Genomic DNA, 25,414 nt, shown 5'->3' with positions numbered 1-25,414 from the left:
AAAGCAGAAACTTCATCTTCAGTAACTGAAGAGGACTGGTTAAAGATAAATAGAGAAGGAGAGTCAAGGGTATTTTGACAGTCGAAGAGAGGGAGGACATGTAGAGATTGATTGTCTAATTGTATCAATGTTATCATTAAAGTAGGCTGGCTCTAATGCTACTGAAAGGGGTAGCAATGACTTGAAGTAGTAGAAAAAGTACCAAAGAGGCGTTTAGGGTTGCGAGACAAGAAGAAAAGGGAAGAGAAGTATGTTTGCTTGGCAAGGGATAGAGCTGAGGAATAGCATACTATGAACTTACACAGGAGGAAGACCGACGCAGGCCAAAACTTTCTCTAGCTACGTTTTAAGCTGTTCTGGACCATTGAACATTCAGTTAATGTTGTGTACCAGGGTTGGAGACATGAGCTTTGTGAAGAGCAGGTAGTGTTTGTGGTTTACTTTTTCGATAGCTGATGCAAGAGGTAGCTAGGTTCAAACAGGAGAGGCAACTGGACAGCAGAGGTGGCTCAGGGCATTACCCTGGGTCAGGCTTAGCGTAGTGCCCAAGGTAAATTAGCCACTGCATATATTAACTATAGTTAGTGACCTTGCTAACAGGTCAGCCATGATCGCACTCATTGACTGTAGTATTGATTTCAGAGTTATAGAAACCTCATTATTCCTCTAGTTCTAGTATTACAGCATGAATTTAATATTGTACTGCCCCTCAACCACTGTCACTGAACTGTATTCAAGTATCCACATTGAAGAACGTAGAAAACCCCACCCCATGTAATGTTTCCAGAGGTCGAAATGATCTGCCTTAAACAACCCCCTAACACAAAACAAATTATAGTTAAAAACTATTACTTCCAATATTCTATCTGGAGCACAGAATTTCCATAGAAAAAAAACACTTTTCCACTCCTACACACTTTCTGTTGACCCAAGAACTCCACATAGAATCCCTGATGCTACTTGTGAAACAGTTTCAGAACAGAGAAAAAGGCAAAAGGGTCCTCTCACTGCCACGTAGCTTCCCACCATGGACAGCAGAATGGCTTATCTTTATGCAAATGAAATAAACACTTCCTTTTCCCTTAACTGTTTCACAAAAGTATTATTTTTGTTTCATTGAATCTGGGGAAACCACAAAAGAGGAAACCAGGAGCACGAGGTCATAATGTGAGGGAGAGTAGGAGGAAAGGAAGAACTCACTTGGTTGCCTCCCTCCTCAAGCCTCTAATCAGTGCCCCCCACTGCTGTCTAATCAGGTCATATCAGGAAGGAGGCAACCAAAGTATAAGCTGATGCAACCTTGTCAGATTTTGCATTGTCCCAATGTCATAATTCTGTGTTTGATGTTTCTAATTCAAGTACACACACGTTGTTCCAAATAAAATAATGACTTATGGCGGTTTTAGGTCGGCAACTACTACTATCCCCAGTCAGACTTGGATTTAGAGAAATGTTTTTGTTATAGGTTACAATTATTGATTATCCTTTTAACCCCATTTTATTTGACACAGTGTCACTAGTCATATGATATCTGAGCTGTGTGTACAACGATCCAGACTATAACATTATGTGACATTATGAAACTCTGCTAACCTTTCCCTAGTACCGCGTGGGCTACCAAACATTTCGCCAGACGTGCCTCATATACAGCTGTGATCTTCATTTGATACTTATATTAGTGCCATGTCACTATGTTTTTTATGATGTTGGAGTCTTTCTGTGGGAACTTTAGCTCATTCATCCAGTAGAGCATGTGTGAGATCCGGCACTGATGTTGGACGAGAAGGTCTGGCTCGCAATCTCTGTTCCAGCTCAACCTAAAGCTGTTCGATGGGGTTGAGGTCAGGGCTCTGTACGGCCGGTCAAGTTCTTCCATACCAAACTCATCCAACCATGTCTTTATGGACCTTGCTTTGTGCGCTGGGACACAGTCATGCTGGAATAGAAAAGGGCCTTCCCCAAACTCTGACCACAAAGTTGAAAGCATATCATTGTCCTAAATGTCTAGGTATTTCTCCTTCCTTGGGGAAGTGTTGAATTTGTCAGAGCCTGTCAAATCCATTAAATGAAAATAATAAAGAAAAAGTATCCAGTGTCTTGGGTGGATTTCCTACTGTTACAGATAAAAACATTTCTTAGTGTTTCATGGTTTATGAAAACTACAGGTTTTTAGATGCATGGAAGTGGAGTGGATGAAACTGTTGAAACCTTAAATTGCTTTTAGGAGAATTGTTAATCTTAACAAGGTTTTCATTGATAAAGCCTAGATCTTTGTCGTTTAAATTAGATAGAAAATATAATAGATAATATAGTTGCACTTTGTATGTTACCTTTTCAATAACATTTTAGAAATGTTTTTTAAAGAAAAAACATAACATTGTACACGGAAATAAAAAAAAAATAGGCTCCATTCTAGACCTATTTCACAGAGTGATATTGTCAGGCAGGTTTGCTTACCTTAAGCGTTACATCGATCAGAGTAGTATTGACAGGATAAGTGCACCCTGCTCCTGAGTACTTAACACATGCAATGAGAGGCCGAGTAGTAGAAATGAGGAACCACCTGCAGCCAGAGGAACAGAATGACAGGGTGACAGTATTTTTAATGCTGAGCGAGACAGGGCAAAAGGAGGAGGAAGATCAAGGGAGAAAGACAGAGATTGTAAGGAGAAAGAGGGAAGAGCATTGCAGTGCAGGTGATGGATGGGTCTCAGATGTGGACCTGGGATATACCAGCTGGGGTCACAGGTATGGAGTATGGGATTTATTCTGTGAATTAGAAGACTTTTCTCCCTCTCTCTTAATTCTACCAGTGGCCTGGGATTTGTAATGCAACCTATGCAAACAGATATATGAGAGATAATACATTGCATGACTTGTTTGGTTACATTAACATGTATGCATGCATGTCCTATTCTTTGTAAGGGCGTGTAAACAGTGTTGTGGATTTGTGCTCACAACCTCCTGGCTGCTCTCCTTATAAGAACAGCCTTGATTGTAATGTGTATGGCTGTAGAAATTACTGTAATGTCATAAGAATTTTCAACCTCTGGCTTTCGACCTCTAAGGAGTTTATTCAGTAAGTTATGAGTTGTAGTTAAAATGAGGAATCCAAACTTTTCCGTACAATAACTATGGAAGGGCTTGTAAGTTCTGCCGCACGAACAATGACACTGTAATGCATAGAAGGTAGTCACATGAAGTTCATCTCGCCATATCTCCGTTTTCAATATATGATCCTAGAAACCTCCTTACCTAAATCTAGGCTAATTCAGGTGTTATGTCCTCAATCCTAAATTATTGGAAGTATATGTTCCTTCATAAATGAGAATTCTATAAATACAGCTCAAAACAACATGGATCAAATTTGGAGAATCGGCACAAGGATGTGGATAAATGCGGATAAATGCTATTTTAATACGCTTCTCTGCATCTCTTTATACGAAACAGATTTAAAGAATTTCTAACTGAATGTTTATACTGACGACAGCAGAATTAATGCAAGAATGAGTTAAATTCTGTATATTTCCCAATCCTTGCAATGCCATTGAAAGGATTACAAGTTGCCAGTAAAGTACCCTAATTTATATATACATAATTTGTAACAATCCTAATAATAAAATAATAGCATTAAAATATATATATATATATATATATATATCACTGGCCAAAAAATAAACGTATAAATGTATTATTGTATGGGACGCTTAAAGGATATGTGTCACAGTTTAACACAGATTCCACAGTTTGTAGCATAAACATACGTTCTTCAGTGTGGATAAAATGTTACTTTTTTACTTAAATGTACATTCTTGGGGTTCACACCTGCAATATTTCTCCAGTATTCGATGTGGTCCCTCTTGAGTACCTTAGTTAGTTGACATGAGTACAACGGTCAGCAAATACAGTACAACAGTCTAATTAATCTGTTGATATCTGGAGTAGGGACATCCCAGTTGAATAATTATATGTGCCCTGGATACATTTTATATTTTTATACATTTTCTATTCACAACCAGAATATTTTCCTAATACTTTGATGGAGCCAAACCAGATAGCTCCAAAAAACATAGGCCTGATAGGAAATTGTAGATTTTTCTTTCTAAATACATTATGTTCATTTTAACACTTCATTGTGTTAGAGTTATTGAGTTCATTTTGTCTTTACTGCTTGTTTTGAAATTGCAAATGCATGTTGTCCTAGTGACCTTCAAAGGTCCTTTAGGCAGGGCAGTAATTTCTGCCTATTTCTCTGATATTCGGAAGTTGCTCCTCCTTGCCCTGTGGCTAACCCACATCCTCCCTTATAATCTTAAAGGACCTAGGGTGAGCACATACTGACCCGTTCTTAACTCTTAACCTTTCCCAATGAACAATTCCACCTTGTCTTCCTGACTTACTGGAGCTTATGTGATCGACAACACTTAACATGCTACACGGATGTCATTTCTGTAAAGTAAACAAGAAATGTTGGTGGAGAAAGTGTAAATTTCACTAGCTATTGTCATGTTGCATATCAAGCCACGTGTTCTTTCATCAAGTAAATCAATCAGAAGTAGCTAGTTGCGCCTACCTGGTGATCTATCATTGCTAGGGCTACCTTAAGCATTTCAGTATCTGCCCATTTGCCCTGTGGCTGAAGTTAAATGAAGGGTGGCACTGTTTATTTCCCGTGTTTGGGGCACTGTTCGTATGTCAGCCAGAAGCATGTGGCATTTATATACAGGTGGTAAAAATAAGTGATGAAAATGTGGCACCTTTTCTCCCACTGAAAAAAAGACTATTTTCTATCTTTACGTGGCTAGTAAAATTATATAAATAACACACAATTTTAGTCAGCAAATTAATTTGTCAATGTTGTATACCTGCGATGGAAATGGTTAAACCAGACAGCAGACCCTTTCTTATTTTTTGCGGTTTCACGTGGTTCCATTCTGCCACGAGTCTGTCTGACCTGCCCCCCACCCTCCACAGAACATAAACAGAAACACACTTGGCAGGAACTTTAGAATTGCACAATAAGACTACTACTCTTACATCAGAAACTATTTACCAACAATCCAAAAAAAGAATTTGTGCAAAGGAAACAAAAGTGAACCTTAGCAAACTCGTGTCACCTGATCATTTTCGTCAAAGCCAACCTTCCATGAGAAGAAGCATTTTTAAGAAGTACATACTTCTTCTCTGCTGTGGCGCTGTTCATTTGTACTGTGGTAGCCTTCAGTGTTGCCATCAGAATATGAGATAACTTTGGGCCATCTTTGTGTGTTTTTTGTACCGATGTCATGTTTTGCATTGCATCTGTGCTAAGGGCATGTACTAAAATGTCATGTCTAACTTGGCATAGACTTTCAATGTGAAACTTGCCTTACCAAAGACTTTCAAGGTCATGTCTACTTGTTAACAAACTTTCAAGGTCGTATGTGGGTGACCAAAGAAACCCATGGTCCTATCAGACTTTTCACAAACTTCCAAGCTCATATGTGGCTCATCGCTGCCTTTCAAGGTCAAGCCTAGCATTGCACATTTTCAACTTCACTGACTGTGCTTAGTGTAGTCCTAATAAGAAATGTTCATATTGTTCAAAATGTTCACTAATGATATGACTATTAGTATATAGAAATAAGTGGCCTATATCGAGAGCTAGGCGAACCAAATTTATTTTGATAAAAGCCTTCATGAACAGGTTTTATCCAAAGAGATAAATCTGAAAAAAAAAAAGTCCACTAACTCCCTTGACTAATCTAATAGTGGTTTATAGGATGGAAAGATGAGATTGTCCAAAGTTTGGCTGCTTGTGAGTCACTGAAATCTATGATGTCAGAAAGCACAAATTATTTACTTTTCTACGCTCTTGGCTGTTTATCTGTTTCCTCCAACTGCTTTGTTTTCCTCCATCTTCTTCTGAGAATGGACAGAAAATTATCAGCTGCCCGTTTTTAGACTACTTCTGCCATAACACACTTCTTTTTCCGCTCGCTCTCTTCTTCGGCAGATACTGCTCTATATCCACCACCCAGCAGCCCTGTATTTATTATTCAGATTGCCCTAGAAGGTATTACAAAATAAAGTACTCCAGCCCTCTTATTTGTCAGTAGCAGCCAATTCCCAGAGACACAGATGTAAAATAACTAATACCTGATTTTGCAGATAAACTGTTTATTTTCTGTTTTAGTAATTGTTCTTAATGTGTTTTTGTACATTTTAATAGACTTCTTTAGTGGGCCTCGGCCTATGACTTCCCAGCAGTTCCCACTGTTGGTTCCACAACATCACTGCTTCTCCAGCCACATTGAGGGATCCAGCACTCAACCACGTCATAGGATTCCAGAGGTGTGTTCATAACCACTTTTATATGTATTACTAATGAACTGTTCTTGTTTTTATATCTGTTTTATAATATTATAATAATATTTCTACCTTGGTTCTTTCTTATACACTCTTTTTTACCTATCCTATTTGTATCTTTCCAATATAACTTTGTTCCTTTTCCGTGCTGCCCATTATTGTACAGTGGTTCTTTCTCTTCAACACTCATTTAGTATATGATGCACAAAATGCACTTACTGATCTATGATGCTCTGTTTCATTCTCTACAGCAACAGAGTTCTTACAGTTCGCAGTCAGAGTCCTGTTTTTCTACTCCTCCTCTGTCCTCTGAGTTTGTCAGTGGCGCAGTACCTTGCTCCTCACCCAGCAATGAGCTCAAAACACTACCACATTATGCTTCACTCAATGATGGCTTTTCCACTGATTCTTTCAATACTGGACCCCAGTTATCCATACAATGTATTTCCCCAAATCTCCCTGTACAAGACCAGGATCTGATGTTCCCAACAGTGTCCAGCCCCAAGCATCCTTTTCCCGGTGTGACAACTGACTCCAGCATCCTAAACCAATCTGCGGGCTCCTCCATCCACGGTGATGTCTACCCTGTGTATTCAGTGACTTCAGTACATGTTGATTCCTCTAACATGTTCCCAATGCCTAAAACACGACTCACAATAACAAGCCAGAAGCCACCAAGGCCTGCACCAGAGGATACCACAAGGTCTATCCCGATTTTTAACCCACCACACATTGCAGGTAATAAGTACTTCCAGCATAGATCATAATGCATAGAGCATAAATCAAAAACATAGCTCAGCATAGATTTTATGTTTAAAGTTTTCAAACTTGTTGCCCCACTTAGACAAAACATTAATCAAACTATCATGTTAAGGGGTTAATCCTCAGCAGATCTGTTGTTTAATTATTTGCTCTAAAAGTTTAATCAGAGGAAAATCAGGGATCTTTAAAAAGCTGATTAATGAAAATATTACTCAGTATCAAAATAAATTCCTGCATGTATTAAGCAAATGTATCATTATTTCTGGGGGGGGGTCTGAGTATTCAACAGTAGTAACAAAATACCGGTAATTCCTTAAAGGAACAGCCTGATTAAATTAAAAGGAAACAAGGAGATATTTCACAATTTACAATTACAAAGCTGCCTACTGGACACATTTAGGTTATAGAGCAGGAGCCTTAAGCCTTTAATGCATCTCATCTACATGAATTCATTGTACAGATTATGGTTATAACTTTTAATTATTTTATTACAATGAAAAGTGATCTTGTATGCCTACATTTTTCTTTCTTTTATGGTTTTTAGATTAATTATATTTAATTTAATTGCTGTTTAGTATGGTAGGAGCCTACCTGGTCCAGCAGCAGGGAGATTAGAACCTGTATGCTTAAATAACCTCCACCCTCTACTTACTTAACGAAAGGTGGTGCAAAGGGTGATGATACCAGCCTCAACACAAGCAGGCAGGACATGGTTTAGGCCTGAATCGGAAGAAACTCAGTGGTTAGATGTAGCCATGGGTAGGTAGGGTTCAGTGGCCAGGGATGTCAATAACTAAAGTAGTCTGAGGAGGGATAAACCAGCAAGTAGTGGTCAAGGTGGGGGTTTAAACCAACAGAATAGTCAAAAGAACAAAATAAGTCAATGGTCCTTAACTTAAGCATCCTGCAACATAACCCGAAAGGCTGCACTGGTACTCATCCAAGCCAGTGCCCAGAAGGAACCATTGCTTGTGGCTGAATCTGGCCAGACTGGGTTTCAAGCTTCTGGGTGGATGTGACAGGGGTGCTTGAGCCCCCTGAGTTTACATATGCTCCAAGGTACATGATTTAGATATTATAACCTTAAGCTTCAGTAGCATAAGACTAAGTGCTTGTTATGCATGAAACACGCTAGACAGACCGCTCTGTCAGCAAGCTTTTTAACCATCAATTTGTTTTATGCTATTCTGTCTAGGCCATGTGATTATTTTTGAACCCTGTGTTGCCCACACATACAGACTTTCTCTTCCAAACGTACTAGAAATTAAATACACTGTATGATTAAAAGTGTTTGTGGACGCCTGACCATAACAGTGACATGGGCTTATTGGACATCGCATTCCCAAACTATAGGCATTTATATATAGTTGCCTTCTCCCCCGTTTGCTGCCAGAAAAGCCTCCACTCTTGAGAAGGCTTTCCACAATATTTTAGAGTATGTCTATGAAAATAAGTGTCCATTTTAGCTAAAAGAACATTTGTGACGTCAGTTACTGATGTTGGATGAGAAGGCCTGGCTCGCAATTACCGTTACGGTTCATCCTAAAGGTGTGCAGACAACCCAATTTCCTTTTACATCAAATTTCCGTTCACTGGAACTAAGGGACCTAGATCGACTCCTAAAAAACAGCCCCAGACCATTATTCCTCCTACACCACACTTTACAGTAGGCAACATGCATTCAGGTAGGTAGCACTGTCCTGGCATTCACCAAACCCAGATTCATCCAACAGACTCCCAGATATTAAAGCGATATTCATCACTCCAGAGAACAGGTTTCCACTGCTCCAGAGCCAAGTAGTGGTGTGCTTTACACCACTCCAGCCGACACATGGCATCGTGGTCATCGGTTTGTGTTCAGCTGCTCGGCTATGAGAATCCATTCCATGAAGCTCCCCATGCACAGTGCTCCTACTGATGTTGACTAACACAGTTATGCCAAAAAGGTTGTGCTTAGGGATGAGTTCAGTGAGTAATCCACCCCTATGTTTTAGTATACAGTCCTCTCAGACTGATTTCTTTTACCCAACAGCCAAGACAGATTCTTCAGCACAGAGAACCACCTGTGGGCCACCTGGACCTAATATGACGGTAATGAAAGAATACATATTGTGAGATTAAAGTACAGTACTGTATGATTGGTGAATATGTGTAGACATACAAAAAAAATATTAAACATAACAAGGACTGAAGCGTTCAGGTTTCCTTCTCTCCCCTGGACTCTACACAGAGTTTCACCTAAATTAATGCACAACATCAAGGGCAAGTTCAGACTCCTGGATATCTGAAAATGGCTTGTTTATTTCGAAATTGTAATTCACTGCATAGCATTTAATAGCCGGGGTAGACCTCCCAAGAAGGAGAATGAGAACAAACGTGCTATTATATACTGTGCAGTGGATTACAATTTTGAAATAAACAAGCCATTTTCCGATATCCAGGCGTTTGAACTTTTATTTACCTGCTCCTGGGAACTCCAGCTCCTTGTCCTTGGTGTTGTGCATGCTAACAATATTACGTTGTGTCAGTAATGCATAAAAGTTAACTTCCGAACTATTAGATATAGACAAATACAATCTAAAATTACATTATAACCATCACACTGATGCTTAAAGCCATAAATGTGGTTTTCTAGAAAGTAACAGACCGGTAGACCTTATTTAAAAAGACACAAACAAGAAAATACTATCGTCCAATTTAACAGCATTTTTACATCAAAGAAAATGACGGGTTATTTTCTGTGTGAATACTGTTTTCTTTACGAATTACTTGTGTTTATACCTTAGTGATGAGATTCACCCCCCCAAAAAACAAGTCAAGATCTAACTAGACCAGGCTGTCTGAACCAATCCGACATAACAAGACAGAAATAAATATTGTTTGAGTTACCTTTTCATAAATCCATTCAATTAAATATATTATCTTCCCGTCTAGTCACAGTGAGCAAACCCCAAGATGCTTTTTGACCCTCTAAATGTATTTTTGTGATCCGTAAGGTTTTGCTAGGATGAATGTCAGACATAACAAAGATTGGTTCTGTTCAGCAAATATTTTATAACCGAGATACTTAGTGGGGGAGGCCAGTTAGGTGGCCAGTAATCTATAAACAAATATAACAGACAACAAAACACATATCCACCATGCAACGTGCTTTATAGACATTCTGTGTGGTTAAACTGCGTTGAATTATGGCTTACAACGTCTGCATTTCTCCCCAGACAGGTGGAAGGTTGGATTCACTCTCTTTCCGTAGCATCGCACCTGCTGTGCCGCCATCGGTGCCTCCATCCACACAGTGTACTCTTGGGTTCCCTCCACCTCCTCCCATATTTCTGAGTCCAGCATTTTATGGCCGGAGTAATGTTGACGTTTCTGACTCCTCATCCTTATCCTGCTCTCCTCTCCCTCCTAAAACAGAGAGACTTTCACCAACTTCAGCTTGCGGTGAGCTTCTTTGTACCAACTCACCGGGGTAACTGGGATTTTTATCATCGTAACTACACCCGTTGTTTTGTTTTCGTGGCAGGCGGTGAACGCAGAGACTCGCTCAGCATGCCCAGCGCTCAGACTCCTAAGTGCTGGAGCAAAACTGAAAGAAAGGTCAGTGTCCAAACAAACCACCACTTCAGCAGTGATCACCATATCTGATGATCAGGTCCGTTGAGACTGAAGTCAAGACAGAATTTGCAGTATCATTGGTTGTACATGATTATTGCACTAAAAGGTTTAATAAATATTTTATGATATTGCTATGTGATCATTAAAAAAATTGCGATCCCAAGTGAGGACTGTATTTTCTGGACTGAACTTAGAGATATTCTGCACATCACTCCATATGAAATCATGGCTATGTGTTGTACTAAAGAAGTTTGAACATCATGTCCATAAGTCTCCACTTCATATACAGTTATTGATGACATAGGTTCCCCAGCCAGAGCACAAAGGCTATCTATTTGGATTCCCAACTAAGGAACACCATGGTTTTGTCTGATGGTAGTAATGCGGTAAATATATGGCCATTGTTGAGCTCTCTTTATCATACAAGTCCATTATTATACTTTTATATTGAGTGAAACTGTATCAGCTGTATACCACTTAGTTGTCTTGTGTCTTCTCAGGTGAACAGCCGACGGATTATGCACATCTCAGCCGAGCAGAAACGACGGTGTAACATAAAATTAGGCTTTGACACACTGCACAGTCTCGTGACTACTCTGCATGGGCAACCCAACAAGGTACCATATCTGGGAAATCAAGTGTGTTTGTGAAAAGCAGCAAAAAAAAAAAAAAAGGGTAGGCAGGTTCAAATAGCAATGTAGCTGGTGTCCTATGTAGAAAGTCAGCTCAATGTCTGTTTCCATATGGCAATGTCCATTGAAAGGCTTTAGCCCATGTTTGTGTGTGTGTTTGTGTGTGTGTGTGTATATCTGTGTATGTGTGTTCTACTGATATTTAAGTACTTACTAGAAAGAATGTACAGCTGAGAGGTCACAGCAATAAAAAATGAATAAGGCTGATGAGGTTGAGTGGTAAGAGGCGTTTAGGGCTGTGGAAAAGACACAGAACTCTGATAAGAGTCTCCAACTTCATCTTCTCAGCTGAGCAAGGCAACCACTCTGCAGAAGACAGCGGAGTACATCTGTAAACTGCAGCAAGAAAGAGTTCAGCTGCAAGAGGAAACCCAACGCCTCCGCTGCCAGATACAGGAATTCAATGACAGCATCAAGTGAGAAATGTCTACAATAAATTCATGTAAAAATGGCCACATCAGAATCGGGCTTTGGTTTTTTATCTGAACGCATAGAAGAGAATCTGGTGGAAGATAAACCCATATTGCTTATCTACGCTGTCCATTTTTTCTTATGTAAAGACCCTAAGCAGTCTATGGTCTCATCTTAGGTTCATGGTAGTAAGCCATAGGCATAAAGTAAATCTTCCTTATATTTAAACTTCCCTCCCATACTTTATGAAAGCCTGTTGTTTATTTAAATGGTTCTATTATAGGTCTGCCATGTGTGCTTTTACATTAGAACTGTTAAACCCTCTGTTATTCCAAAGGTGGTTATGTTTATGTGACTGTTTCTATCTCTTGCATAGCTTATGCCAGCAGCAACTCCCAGCCTCTGGAGTGCCTGTCAGCCACCAACGCTTCCAGCACATGCGTCAAATGTTCCAGACCTACGTGCAAACAAGGACCTTACAAAACTGGAAGTTCTGGCTTGTATCCTTAATGAAGTTAAAAGAGAAGGAACCTCCGCTTTCCCCATTATAAAGCCAACATCATGTATATTAGCTAGTATAAAAATAATACACCATTAGTACAAGAACTGCATTACTATCCAGATAACGTCGTAACACAGAAAATCACAATTAGGAGATGGTTTATTGTTAATTGTGGCCAGAAATCGTAATTTTTATTATAAGAGGCTTTCTATCCCCAAAAAGAATATTAATTTTTTAGGTCAGTGTGAGTAGCAGGTGAATGTCCAGGGACAGCCCTTATTTTCCTTTATTACATTTTTTGGTATTTGTAACTGCTGGTCTTGGCAGTTGTGTCTCATCAACTGGTAGCCTTGGGTGGCTATAAATCCATTTTTACTTCCCATCTAGAGAGGAACTGTTCCATTAAGAAGGAACACTAAGTAAGACTCTGCATCTCAGGTTCCAGCTACAAATATATGCTGCAGCCACCCTTCTCCACTGTTCATGTCCTCAATGGTTTTTTCATTATTTTGTAGAGCACCATCATATTCAGCAGCATTGTACAATAAGCAAGCAGGGCATACCCAGTAGTACATGAGATACATTTCTATAAAAGTTCAAACGGGAGAATACTCTCAATGTCTAATCTGTTTTCTATTTGTTGCACTACAACCTATGGACATTAAATTAATCTGGAGAGCATTATCTGGGTCATGGACTTTGCATCGACTGGGTCATGGACTCATGCCATTCAAAAATTAATATATCAGGGCAGGTAGCACAGAAGTCGGGACAGAAAAGGGACAAAATAGCCCTTAATTTTTCATCACAGAAGAGAGAGATTTTTCCTTAACTCATCACAGTTCAGCTTCATTATCCGCCCGCTCTTTGATTCATTTAATAGGATGGTTTCCACAGCAAGTATTCGAGATCTGAGAGAGACGTCATTGGAATGGCTGGAACAGCACTGCTCCCTACCTGCCCTGAGACCCGGTATGTGTGGAGAAACAATATTGTGTGGTATACAAAGAGTGTAATGTCACTGACAAAATACATTACCCAAGGCATGAGACAATAACCAGTCACTAAGAAATGAGGTTATAATACCAACATTTTGCTTTTCTCTTTTACTTCAGCTGTGCTCAGTTCGTTGTGCCAGCTCAGCACCTCAACATCAATTCTCGCAGACCCGACGATCTTGCCTGATCAAGCTGTCCAGGCCGTGACGAGAGGAGACAGTGGGAACAGCGTCTTTTAGTTCAGCCAAATACCCAGAGACTTGGACTTCTCAGACTGTTGAATGTACAGAACATACCAATTTCCTATAATGTACATAATAAAGAACTCTGATCCATGAGCACCAACACATCATGATATCAGGGTCACACTGAGATGGAAACACCAAAATTTGATTGGACCCTCATTGAACGACTTCCAAAATTCAGTGTGTTCTTTCCACCAAGAAGCCTGATATTGAAGTTCTTCTTTATTAAAACATTTATATTATTTTAAAGTTATGTTTACCTGTGTTGCTTATTTGTTTTTATCTAGAGTCTAAGAATAACAGCATTGACAGTCATATGTGAGTACATTAAAATCCTCTTACTCCACCAGCATCTATGCATAAAATGCGCTAACATCTGATAAACACAATGAAGAACGATAATAATGCTTACACTCCTGTGAACATTAGCGTCGTTTACAGGATAACGTGGGAGCCAGTCAGGTTTGAATTACTGGCCAAATCCCTTTGTGTGTGTGTTACCCTAGATCTGTTTGGGGGGTTTGTTCCCCAACCTAGTCGTCGCTGGAGAGCTGAACACAAAAACAAACCATTCAAAAAACACCTCCTAAGGCATATATATTGGGGATTCAATAACACTATATGGCCATACCTGGGAACTTCTGGGTTCCGGCTACCCGGAGCCTTCCCTTGCGGGTGGTCCCGTGACATTGGTGGGAGGTCCCCCTGACATAAGTGGGCGTTCCCAGTGATGTCAGCGGGAAACACCCTCATTTCAAGGGAAAATGGGCGGAGAGCGGGGCATGTCAAGACCCTGCTCCCACGACCCGGAGAACCGGTGCTTCACCTGGTGAGCTCCGTGTCAAACCCGGAGAGTCACCAGGTATGTATATGGCCATATTTTGTTTAGCCAGCTGCTGCGTCAAACTACCCCAAGTTTGGCAAATCCTATCCAATTTGGATTACTTACCAAGGAGCTGAATCAATGGGGCTGCACAGCATTTTAACCCAAAGAGACTCTCATGCGCTTTAAAGCCTTCTCCGGACACCATTCATAAGGCACCTTTGGGGCAAAAGGGGCTGCTTAACCCTAAGGTTTGATCAGAACCTGCAAATATGCATAGCAAAAAAAAAATACACATTGTTGAACGTGTTAAATCCCTGACTTCACTGCATGGTATATTCACTAAAGGTAGAGATGTCAAGAGAGTTGTGGTTTCCATCAATTTTCCATAGCAGGAAGTGTGGAGCTGATCCTGTATAATGCATAATTCAATTTCAAGAACCTTTGCTGATTTGACTATACATTGTACAGAGCCAACTAAGCTCTTCATACTACAGAAGCTCGACAGGGTTTGTCCTTCAGAATGTATAGTGAAGTCAAAGAGCTAAAACACAGCCTGTTAACTCTCCATTGAGTGAATATACCAGCCCCAGTTAGCTTCTGGAAGGGTCGGGCTGTCCAGCCATAATGAATTATTAAATTAGTGATATGAGGTTAAAAACTCCCCACATTAACCATACATTACACGGGGCCAGCCAAGAAAACAAATTACATAATAAAAGCATGTCCACTTTAAGGCACACGGCCGCTCTTTGGGGAAGGAAGGTTAAAAATATTTGGATTTATTAATGTCCGTATAATCCCGGATAAATGGAAAAAGGAACACATTCCAAGACACAGGCGCATGTTCATTTAAAATGTCAATACCTATGGTTCCTATACATATTACAGTGACTTTTGCGCTACAGAACACTGTGATACACTAATACCCAGCAAATATTCTGAGCGCCAAATAAAAGGCCATAATAAGATTGCACATTTTACTAAATGTTAACACAGAACTCTCTGGAAAGACACATTTCTTAACAAACTCTGCAGAGGTTAATTTAAGGGGGGAAGCAAACATAAGAGACTGAAGGAAAAAAAAAAAAAAAAAAATAACATTTCTTGTACCCAAAAGCCAAGGACCATTGAGCCCACATTAAGACTGTGCGTCTTGGTTACTAAAAATAAAGTTTTGTTTGAAAAAAAAAAAGAGGAGGGGGAGCCGTGGGCGCTCCCGTTGTGTGTGACGTGGCTCATTGAATCGCGGACATGATAGCCCTGGTAGCGGTGTCTGTGCTTCTCGGGGGGCTCGTAGTGCTGTTAACGTTCCTGTTCCAGAAGACTCGGACTGAAAGCAAACCGGAGCCGAGCGGTAAGAACCGAAAGGATAATGTTTTTGTAGTTTACGTTGGGTAGTTGGGCGCTCTGCAGATTAATGGGTCTGTTGGGTAAGAATGACCGGTCTACGGTATGCACGGTGCAGTGCATGGAGAAACACTGCTATAAAGTTGCGTGTGAGGGGAGTAACGTCTCGAATCCTGAGTGTGCAGCTTCTTAACCCCTTTACTGTGTTTGGAGAGCATGTGGAATAGAATGACTGGGTTAGAATGACGGGTCCATAGGGTAATGCAGTGAGATCGATATGTTATTATTATTATTAGAACCAGACAAGGCCAAGGACTGACTAAGATTGGGGAGCAAGGGCAGACTAGATGAGCTGACTGATCATATTGTATGTATCTGTGAGAGAGACATTAAGTAACACATGTTGTGCATTCCACATAGTATTAATGATCTTTAAAGTATGTATTTTGTTTGTTTTTTAAGATCTTAAAGCAAATGGACAAACTGTACCCGAGAAACAGCCTGGCAAAAAGCAGAAGCTTCAGAAACTGCGCAAAGAAAAACCTCAACAGCACACTTTCGCTCATCCGCTGCTTGCCTCTGCGCTCAAGGTAACGTTTCCCAGATGCTGCGCCTAGTGCTGCTAAAGATTGCTCTGCTCTTGAAACGATCGTGAGAAGCGTGTCCAGAAGGTCTGACTTTTGCACCACAAGTGATGTTAATCTCCCCAGTGTGGACGTAGCATGCAGGCTATGTCAGACACCTGAGGGCACACAATAACATAATTATATTACCAAAATGTATTCCAGTCATTGTAAGGGTAGAAGGAGTTAAAGTGATCTGACCTAACTAAACATTTGGCCAGTTGATTTCACACGCTCACAGAAAGGACAGGCAGAGACTTTTATTAAAGTGCAAATGTAGCCCCCTGAAGCCCACATCAAAGGGCAACTGTAAATCATGTAGTGCATTGTCTGTGAAAGCAGTAGGGTCTGTTTGTAAATAATGTGTGATAAGATCTGTAAAAGATCACCTGAAATCCCCTTTTCCCAAATATATCCAATTTCCGACACCCAGTCTATCTTCTGAATGGTGAGTGTTCCTCCCTTCCCCGATTACTCGACATTATTGGTTTAGAACACAGATCTTGTCTTGAATTATTTTTTCAGCACCACATTGAATTACTTTGTTACATATGGCTGCATGGTCCCTTTAAATTTAATGGCGGACCTTTTGAAAAGGCCTTTGCCCCTCCCCCCAGCTATTCCGCTTGCAGGGGATGTGTTTAGCTGACCACATCTCCCTGCTGATACACATACTGCCAGCCAATTCCAGCACTGGCTTGGTGAACTTTATTTCATTAACTTATTAAATTAATTAAGCGACGTGGAACGGTATTGCTCACTTATTATTTTTTTGTGTATGTGTGTTAGATAAACTTGGGGCTGCATGTAGCGTCCCATCCAATATCTTGCTTTCAAACTTAAAAATTTGATAATATAAATGTTCTCTCTTTTCAAAGTGCGGTTAGTGGTCTTATGGATCTGTGCTTTTAAAGTTGTTAAGATGAGCTGAGTGTTATGACTTTTAACCTGCTGTTTCTTGCAGGCACATAGCGGAAACGTGACTTGTATAGATTTTAGCAGCAATGGCAAATACCTGGCATCCTGCTCTGATGATAGAACAGTGAGGATATGGAGCACCAAAGACTTTTTGGATCGGGACCACCGCTGCCTGAGGGCTAACGTCGAATTAGACCATGCTACACATGTGCGCTTTAGCCCCGACTGCCGGTAACAGATTGTTCTCCCGCTACATAATGTGTTTAACCCCTTCGCGACCTTTGCCGGTTCAGGACCGTCATAACAAGAAGGTCACTAAATGACCTTTGACGGTCCTGAACCGTCAAAAAATTAAATAAGCTTAGAAAGTGATCAAGGATCACTTTCTTCGCTTAAACGGCCTTGCTGCAATGCCTCGATGTCGAGGCATTCAGCAAGGCCGAGATCGGCATCGGGGGCCATGTCTGGCCCCTCCCCGGGGCGTCAACAGCCGCCATACATTGTATGGCGGCGGACGCCCGTTTTAAAAGCGTTTAGGAGGCGATCAACGATCGCCTCCTAAACTTAAATGGTGTCGCTGGAATGCCTCGATCAGGAGGCATCCAGCGACACCAAACACTTACCTCTAGGTGGGCTGTGACCGCTCCGGAGAGCGGTCACAGCCGCCGCTGCCGGTGATCTTCGCCATCAAGCAAGATGGCGGCGGCCCGGGAAATAAAACAATAGAGACGAAAAAGTTCGCTAGAGGGTCTCCAGACCCTCTAGAGAACTGGCTCCACTTGCTGGTTGAATACAGGTACTGCATTCAACCATGCAAGTCAATGGAGCCCAGCTTTCTAATCACTATGTGATTAGTAAAATATTCAAAAAAAAAAAAAATATGGAAAAAAAAAATAAAAAAAAATGTGCTAACATTTAAAAATAATTATGCAGTGATGTCACTAGATGAACCATCCAGTACCAGCAAAATGTGTAAAAAAAAATATAAAAAAAGTATTAAAAAAATAAAATAAAATTAAAAAATAAAGTTTATTATTTTGAGCAAGTGCTAAAATTTCTCAAAAATCTCAACAAAGAGTTAAAATAAAAGCACTTCAAATACCCAAGGGGTGTCTAATATATAAAAAAAATGGCTGATGGGGTAAATTGGAGTGGCCGAGCTCAAAGATAGGGCATAGGTACAGACTGACCAAAATGGAGAAAAAAAGCGCACTTCCCAAATGTGGCATTTTAAATCTGAAACAACCCGACAAACTCATGCATGTCGGGTATCACTGCACTCAGGAGATGTTCCTGAACACACATTGGGGGGGTGTTTGACAGTGGCATATACCAGAACCTGTATATCTATACCTAAAGTACAATTTGTGTGAAAAAAAAAATAAAAAAAATACTATTACAAAGTTTGACAAAGTGTAGTTCTATAATTGGTGCATGGAAAGGGTTAAAATAACAGCATTTGGAATACCCTGGGGTGTCTAGTTTTCAAAAATATATGGTTTGAATGGGTTAAATTGAGTTAACCGGCTTCAAAGATATTCCAAAGAGGAGAGGGAGGCACAATGACCAAATGACCACCTGAATTACGCATGCCCCAAAAGTAGCCTTTTACCAGCCAAACAATCTGACAAACCCATGCATGTGGGGTATCGCTGTACTCAGGAGATGTTCCTGAACACACATTGGGGTGTTGTTTGACAGTGACATATACCAGGACCTGTATATCTATAACTAAAGTACAATTTGTGTGGGAAAAAAAATAAAAAAATTTACTATTACAAAGTTTGACAAAGTGTAGTTGTATAATTGGTGCATGGAAAGGGTTAAAATAACAGCATTTGGAATACCCTGGGGTGTCTAGTTTTCAAAAATATATGGTTTGAGGGGGTTAAATTGAGTTAACCGGCTTCAAAGATGTTCCAAAGAGGAGATGGAGGCAGACTGAGCAGATTTGTTAAAAAAGATTTGGAAATCATAAAACGCTGCTTGTACTTATTGCCCTATAACTTACAAAAAACAGCAAAAAAACATAAAAACATTGGGTATTTCTAAACTCAGGACAAGTAGTAGAATCTATTTAGCTAGTTTTTTTACTTGCTTTTTTAGGTGAGTAAAAGATTTTTCAAATAAAAGTCATAAAATGTGTTTTTTTTCAATTTGTCACCATGTTTTTTTAATTTTTTTTATAGTAAATAAGATGATACGATCAAAATAATGGTATCTGAAGAAAGCCCATCTTGTCCTGAAAAAAACAATATATAACTTATGTGGGTACACTAAATGGGTGAGGAGAAAATTACAGCTGAACACAAGCACCACAAAAGTGTCAAAACAGCCTCGGTCCCACAGGGTACAAAACGAAAAATGAGCCCGGTCCTTAAGGGGTTAATGGATTTTATGATGTTGATGGAAAAGTCTAGTGCAGTTTGTGATGGTGTTTTGCTCACTTCAATACAAGTGACCTAACGATATGCCAACAAACTGAGTGATCTAAATATCTATGTATTTTATTTTATTTTAACACTAACATACATATATATGTGTGTAGATGTTTATTAATGTATATGTTTACTCCTTGATCTGATTTAGTCATGTCTGTTTTCCCCCAGAGCCTTTATTGTTTGGTTGGGAAATGGAGACACCATCAGGGTATTTAAAATGTCCAAGAAAGAAGATGGCTTTAACTTTTCACCTGCCTCTGAGGATTTCCCCAAAAAACACAAAGCACCCATCATTAACATTGGCATTGCAGAAACAGGTGTGTAGCTAATGGTGTGAATCTGTTAACCTCTTAACGTCCATTGACGGATCAGGCACGTCACGCAAAAATGGTCACATGACGACCAATGACGTGCCTGGAACGTCATTTCATTAAACAAGCTTAGAAAGTGATCTACACTTAAACGGTGTTGCTGTAATGCCTCGATGTCGAGATTTTAATTTAAGCATGCCACTAATGGATTTGTGAGTGTCCTTTTAAATTTGTTTTAAATCTGGCTTGTGTGGCAAAAACGTTATGCTTACTAATTATTTCACACGAGTATGGACTTAACTGGAGTTCATTCTGTAAAGTTTTTCCTTTAGAATTAAACAGTCTAGATGTGTGCGTGATTTCCGAAACTATCAATTACCAATTTATTTTCCATTTGTAGCTGGGTTAATTAATAAATAAAAATGTAGTTTATTTTCCCCTTGTGATGTGATCTTTTTTCTGGTTTATCAGGGAAATTCATCATGACAGCCTCCAGTGATACAACCATTTTGATTTGGGATCTGAAGGGCGAGGTACTGGCAACCATCAATACCAACCAGATGAATAATGCCTATGCAGCAGTATCGCCCTGCGGGAGGTGAGGAAAAACTTGTTTACTTTCCTTTTCAACAGGAAAAAGGTAAGGAGTGAAGAGCCAAGAGCTAACATTGTTTGAAAAGCCCCTGGAATCTGTAGAGAACTGGTCGTGTTTATCAGTTTGCAGTTAAAATGGAATTTTAACCCGGGAAACCGTTTTTAATACTTCCCTAAAATAGAAACTTTGCCTTCTTAACAGGAAAAGTGGTTACTTTTTTTTCCCCTAAATGTGTTTTTGGAAAAATCGATATCTTTTATTTGTATAGCGCCAACAATTCTGTAGCGCTGTACAATTAATTATACAGACAAACCAAAACAGAAGGTATGGAGAGGCCGGCTCATTAGACCTTATAATCTAAAGATTCTTAAGGGATCAGAAAAAGAGGTGATCTGAAATCAAACTCCTTTAGAGGAATCTTATTTTCCCACCAGGAAAAGGACTACAGTTGAATGAATTTGGCAAATTGTTCCTGCTGAAAAAACAGCAGGAACAATGTTGGATAAATGTAGGAAAGCGTCCAATTATTTTTGAGTTCTCAAATTATTATGACCCATCTAGGCCCAGGGTTTTTATAACATAAGGACCAATTTTTTTTGTCATTGTTACCATGTTTCTTAAACATTGATGTTCAGCAACATCTGATTACTGTCATACCTCATTCATGCTTTACCTATTACCCCATATTACATATTTTTTGGCGGTAGTGATTTTTTAAAAAAATGTGTTGCTTATATTGGAAGGGCTAAGGGAGCACATTTAAAAAAAAAAAAAAAAAAAATGTTTTTCATTTCATTTTCTTTTGGTTTTTTGACTTTTCCTACTGCAATATCCCTTTGGGGATCTCTCATACATTTTTGATGTCATGGTGACATTAACTTTTTCCCTTAATCTTTTTTTTTTTCTTTTTCTTCATTTTCTGGAAGGCGAGAAACTATTTCCAGATTGTGATCAGCAAGCAGGACTCCATAGCCCTCCATTCCGGGCTGCAATATGTGGCCCTGCTGAGGTTCTCCTGTCCTCAAGTGAACTTCTGGTGGGTATCCGCAGTGACACCTACCAGAAGTGAACGCCCGATCAAGTGATCATGCATTCCTTGAATGAGAGTGTACTCGCACTTGCTGTGAGTACCATTACTCGCAATCAGTCAGCAGGAAACCAACAATGCTCTTTTCTGCCAACAGGGGAGAGTCCAGACTGTCAATAGACACGCTGAATTCCCATGTAGTGCCGGATAGATGTCTCTGCTGTTGCAACAAAGTCAGGACATTCTATTAGGTCCTAACGGGCTTTTTGCTACAGGTTTTAAGGACAGTCCTAAAGGGACTGGAAGGGTTATTTTAAGGCTCAGAATTACTTAATCAGCGTAAAGTGTTTTTTTGGGGGTTTTTTTTATTACTGGTTTCTTTTTAATATTGACCACTTTGCTTATGTCACATGGTACATTAATGAAAGGGGGTTTGGCTCCTAAGTTGTTGGGTTTTTTGTTTTTTTTGCTTTAATTGGTTTCCTCTTTCCTATAAAGGTTTGTGGCAAGCTGCGGGTTCACTCCAGATGTGAAGGTGTGGGAGGTGTGTTTTGGTAAGAGTGGTGAATTCCGGGAAGTGTGCCGAGCTTTTGAATTAAAGGGACACTCGGCTGGAATGTGTGGATTTGCATTCTCCAATGATTCCCGTAGGTATGTGATTTTTCTTTTGTCTTCTTCTCTCTCTCAAAAATGTTTACCGATCCAGTATCAATGGCCCATTAGTTTGCCAAAACCCTAATTTTCATATGTAATAACATGTTTGTTCCATTGTTTTCTATAGGTTTTGGTACAGCTAAACATTTATTTAAAGTTGATTGAGTTGTTAACTAGTTGCAATATTACATCTTCCCCACAGGATGGCAACAGCATCGAAAGATGGGACATGGAAGCTGTGGGATACAGATGTTGAATACAAGAAGCAACAAGACCCATACCTGTTGTTTACAGGCCGGTGGTCAGGAAATGAGCCATGTCGTATCGCGTTATCGCCAGATGGCCGCATTGTTGCCATTTCAAGCATCTCGGATATTACAGTATTTAATGCAAATACAGGTGAGGTAGAGGAAGAATTCCACTCTGTACACGGTGAAATCATCACAGACCTCACTTTTGATACCTGTAACAGATTTCTGGTTTCTACTGGAGACCGTGCAATACGTCTGTTCCACAACACTGCTGGGTACAGGGCTGCTATTGCTGACATGAAGGACATGCTCAAAAAAGCCACCAATAAGGGCATGAAGGAACGTCTACAGCAACAGATTAACGATGCTCAGAAGGCACTTAATGCTGTAACCAAAAAGAGAAACTGATATACTTTTCTCGCATCGGTCTTTTATTGTCTTTCTTTATATGTAAAGGTATTAAAGTCTGCAGTAATTAAAATCTTACTGTGGAATCGAGCACCGTATGTATTATTGGTGCTTCCCTCGCTCATGTAAGAATGTGTGTGTTTTTATGGTGGAAATTGGGTTGTCCAGCATTAGCGCTGTTGGCACAAATTGATATGCAGACTATAGTTGCCTCCAGGTTATAATCGACAATGCTGAGACAGTATGACAGTAATTAATTTTTATGAATGAACATTTATGTGTTTATGAGGGATGGGCCCCTGGGCCTGATTTGGGTCAGCTCCCAGATTTTTCGTTTAAGTTGAGGGGGCCCTTCAATGGATGATTGCTGCCTAAGCCAAACTGCACAGCTGTGACATGTGAGGCTAAAGTGTGTCAGGTCTAATCAATCAGAAAACATGATTGCTTTTATATATTTTCATTTTTTCAACAATTGTTTCAACAATGTTGTAATAAAAACAGTCATTTTATTTTGTGAGCGGTGTGATGGAGAACCATTGGGACCAGGTGCTTATAAATGTAAATGTTGTGTCTCTCACTCTCTCATAGAAAGAATTAGCTTTTATCATAAAAAAACGAAATAATGAATGCTGGTGCTTTTTTATTGAGATGAAAAAAAAATTGTGAATCTATTTTCTCAAATTCTACACTTTACCGTTCCACCCACTAAATAAACCTATCCATGGGACTTTACATATTAAAAACATAGAAACTTGGCATTTTGAGATGGTAACCAAAGTTAGCTTCCCTTATACTGCTGGTTTAGTCCTGTATAGTACATTGTTGCATTCTGGAGTCATTTCATGGACTTCCACTATTCTGGACTAACCAACCCTTTCTTTAGGAATAATTCATCGGGATTTTCCTCTCATAATGCATAGTAAAGTGGAACTACTGGACAATTTATTCATCCAAGAAAGTCTTGTCACATTTGATCATCTGCTGAGCTATACCATTTAAGAACACCAACACCAATCATGGGCATCCGGGGGGAGGGCAAGTGCGGCGCTTAATTTTGTACATCTCCTGCTGTCAGAGTGGTTTGTCTGCTTTCTTCCTCTCCCTCTAGCTGGTCTTCTCCCCTTTACTCTGCCAGCTACACCTTCACAGGCACAAAGTCTTCACCTGGGCAGAGACACAGTTTGCATGCTGCAGACACAAGGTAGTTTATTTTTTAACATGTATTATAGCTATGGTTAGTTAATACTCTGAGACCTTATGACTCCTAGCCAGGATGTGGTATGTTAAGCATCATGGGAAAGTAAGTACTTATTTGCAGTGTGTTAGAATGATTTCTTACAGAGTGCCAAAGGTTAGCTTTTATATTATTATGGATTGCTACTAGAGCTGCTGTGGAATGCACGTAATTTTTTTTTTTCTCTCATAAGAAATTATGCACTTTGAGTGACAGATGTTAGCCACAACCACTTCAAACGTGTTCAATTTTGCTACCATCTTTTTGTGATTCACAGAAAACATTCTGGGGTATCAGAGCTACGCTACATTACATAACATTAACTTTTCTTGACTGCAACTCCCATGATGTTGAGAAAACAACATTGCTAGTTGAGAATAGTAGCTACAGTAAGAACGCTAACTTTTGTTGACTTCATTTTTCAGTAATATTTAGCTGACCATATTGCTAGCTAAACTTTATTTGCCTCCCACCAGGAAACCATTCTTTTGAACCACCAAATATAGGCAATAGGCATGATATAACCCCCCCACCCTTCTAGAAAAAAAAATAATCCTGTGGACCCCCATGACACCAATGAGTCCTATGAGAGATATGTATAAACTGTATCAGGTACATACATATACATACGTATATATGTTTTGTCATTCCTGCATGAAATATATAGGTGTATATTAAGGCATGGGACAGCCGGCTCCGAGGTAGAAGACACGTGCTCACTTGGCACACATCTTAGTCACATTTCAACCCCCTGAACTGAGGTTAGGGCCTGCATATGATGTCCTTTCTTGGCATTATTTACTGAAAATCTACTGGTGGGTGAAAGGCTCCAAACTCAATGCCAGGAACAGCGTTTATATTGCTCTCGTTCTCCATCACAGTCAACCTCCAGGAAAGGGGGAAAAACTCACATTTCCAGTTGTGCCTCAAAAAGGGAAGAATTCCTTCTAGATGTAAATTTTAAGTTTTGTTTTTGTACATAACTTTTGATTACTTTATAAAATTGTGAAGAACTAATCCTAGTGGTTTTCTTTTCCAAGTAAAGGTGCTAACCTGTTTGGTTGAATTTAACACTTGTAATTAAGTGCAGCATTCAAAACCTGCCTAAACCCTTCCCAGAAAAAAAACATTCTCCCCCATTAATACATTTTGCTGGGAGCACTTAACGGAGCAGTCATAGAAACAAAAACCAAAAATTACAGG

General features: G+C 39.7%; 2 protein-coding genes across 2 annotated transcripts in view; both read left to right on the top strand.

Moving 5' to 3' along the window:
* LOC149289711 (carbohydrate-responsive element-binding protein-like) overlaps positions 1-13,570 on the top strand; it is a 33,494-nt gene extending 19,924 nt beyond the window's left edge. Inside the window, exons 7-15 of the mRNA XM_089490235.1 lie at positions 6,212-6,333; positions 6,600-7,086; positions 9,143-9,201; positions 10,528-10,710; positions 11,229-11,345; positions 11,709-11,836; positions 12,208-12,331; positions 13,176-13,305; positions 13,449-13,570. Coding sequence (XP_089346361.1) covers positions 6,212-6,333; positions 6,600-7,086; positions 9,143-9,201; positions 10,528-10,710; positions 11,229-11,345; positions 11,709-11,836; positions 12,208-12,331; positions 13,176-13,305; positions 13,449-13,570 — 1,472 coding nt within the window. The remainder of the gene's footprint in view (positions 1-6,211; positions 6,334-6,599; positions 7,087-9,142; positions 9,202-10,527; positions 10,711-11,228; positions 11,346-11,708; positions 11,837-12,207; positions 12,332-13,175; positions 13,306-13,448) is intronic.
* A 2,080-nt stretch (positions 13,571-15,650) lies between these two features.
* On the top strand, positions 15,651-22,977 carry LOC149289710 (transducin beta-like protein 2). Its single transcript, XM_089490338.1, has 7 exons — positions 15,651-15,756; positions 16,212-16,339; positions 17,337-17,521; positions 19,900-20,048; positions 20,514-20,640; positions 22,163-22,315; positions 22,521-22,977. The coding sequence occupies exons 1-7, from the start codon at positions 15,654-15,656 to the stop codon at positions 22,975-22,977; spliced, it is 1,302 nt and encodes a 433-aa protein (XP_089346464.1). The 5' UTR covers positions 15,651-15,653.
* Positions 22,978-25,414: the final 2,437 nt, after the last annotated feature.

The sequence above is a fragment of the Sceloporus occidentalis genome, unplaced genomic scaffold (assembly GCF_023333645.1).
Source record: "Sceloporus occidentalis isolate IW3139 unplaced genomic scaffold, rSceOcc1.0.p SCAF_43, whole genome shotgun sequence".
NCBI classification, from domain to species: Eukaryota; Metazoa; Chordata; class Lepidosauria; order Squamata; family Phrynosomatidae; genus Sceloporus; species Sceloporus occidentalis.
This window is presented reverse-complemented; position numbering and strand designations above follow the sequence as displayed.

Bases quoted from the DNA above. Each gene is read 5' to 3' on its own strand.
- LOC149289710 (XM_089490338.1), top strand. From the start codon at position 15,654: ATGATAGCCCTGGTAGCGGTGTCTGTGCTTCTCGGGGGGCTCGTAGTG. The intron at 20,049-20,513 runs GTGTGTAGCTAA...CTGGTTTATCAG, and splicing joins CATTGGCATTGCAGAAACAG to GGAAATTCATCATGACAGCC. The intron at 20,641-22,162 runs GTGAGGAAAAAC...TTTCCTATAAAG, and splicing joins GCAGTATCGCCCTGCGGGAG to GTTTGTGGCAAGCTGCGGGT.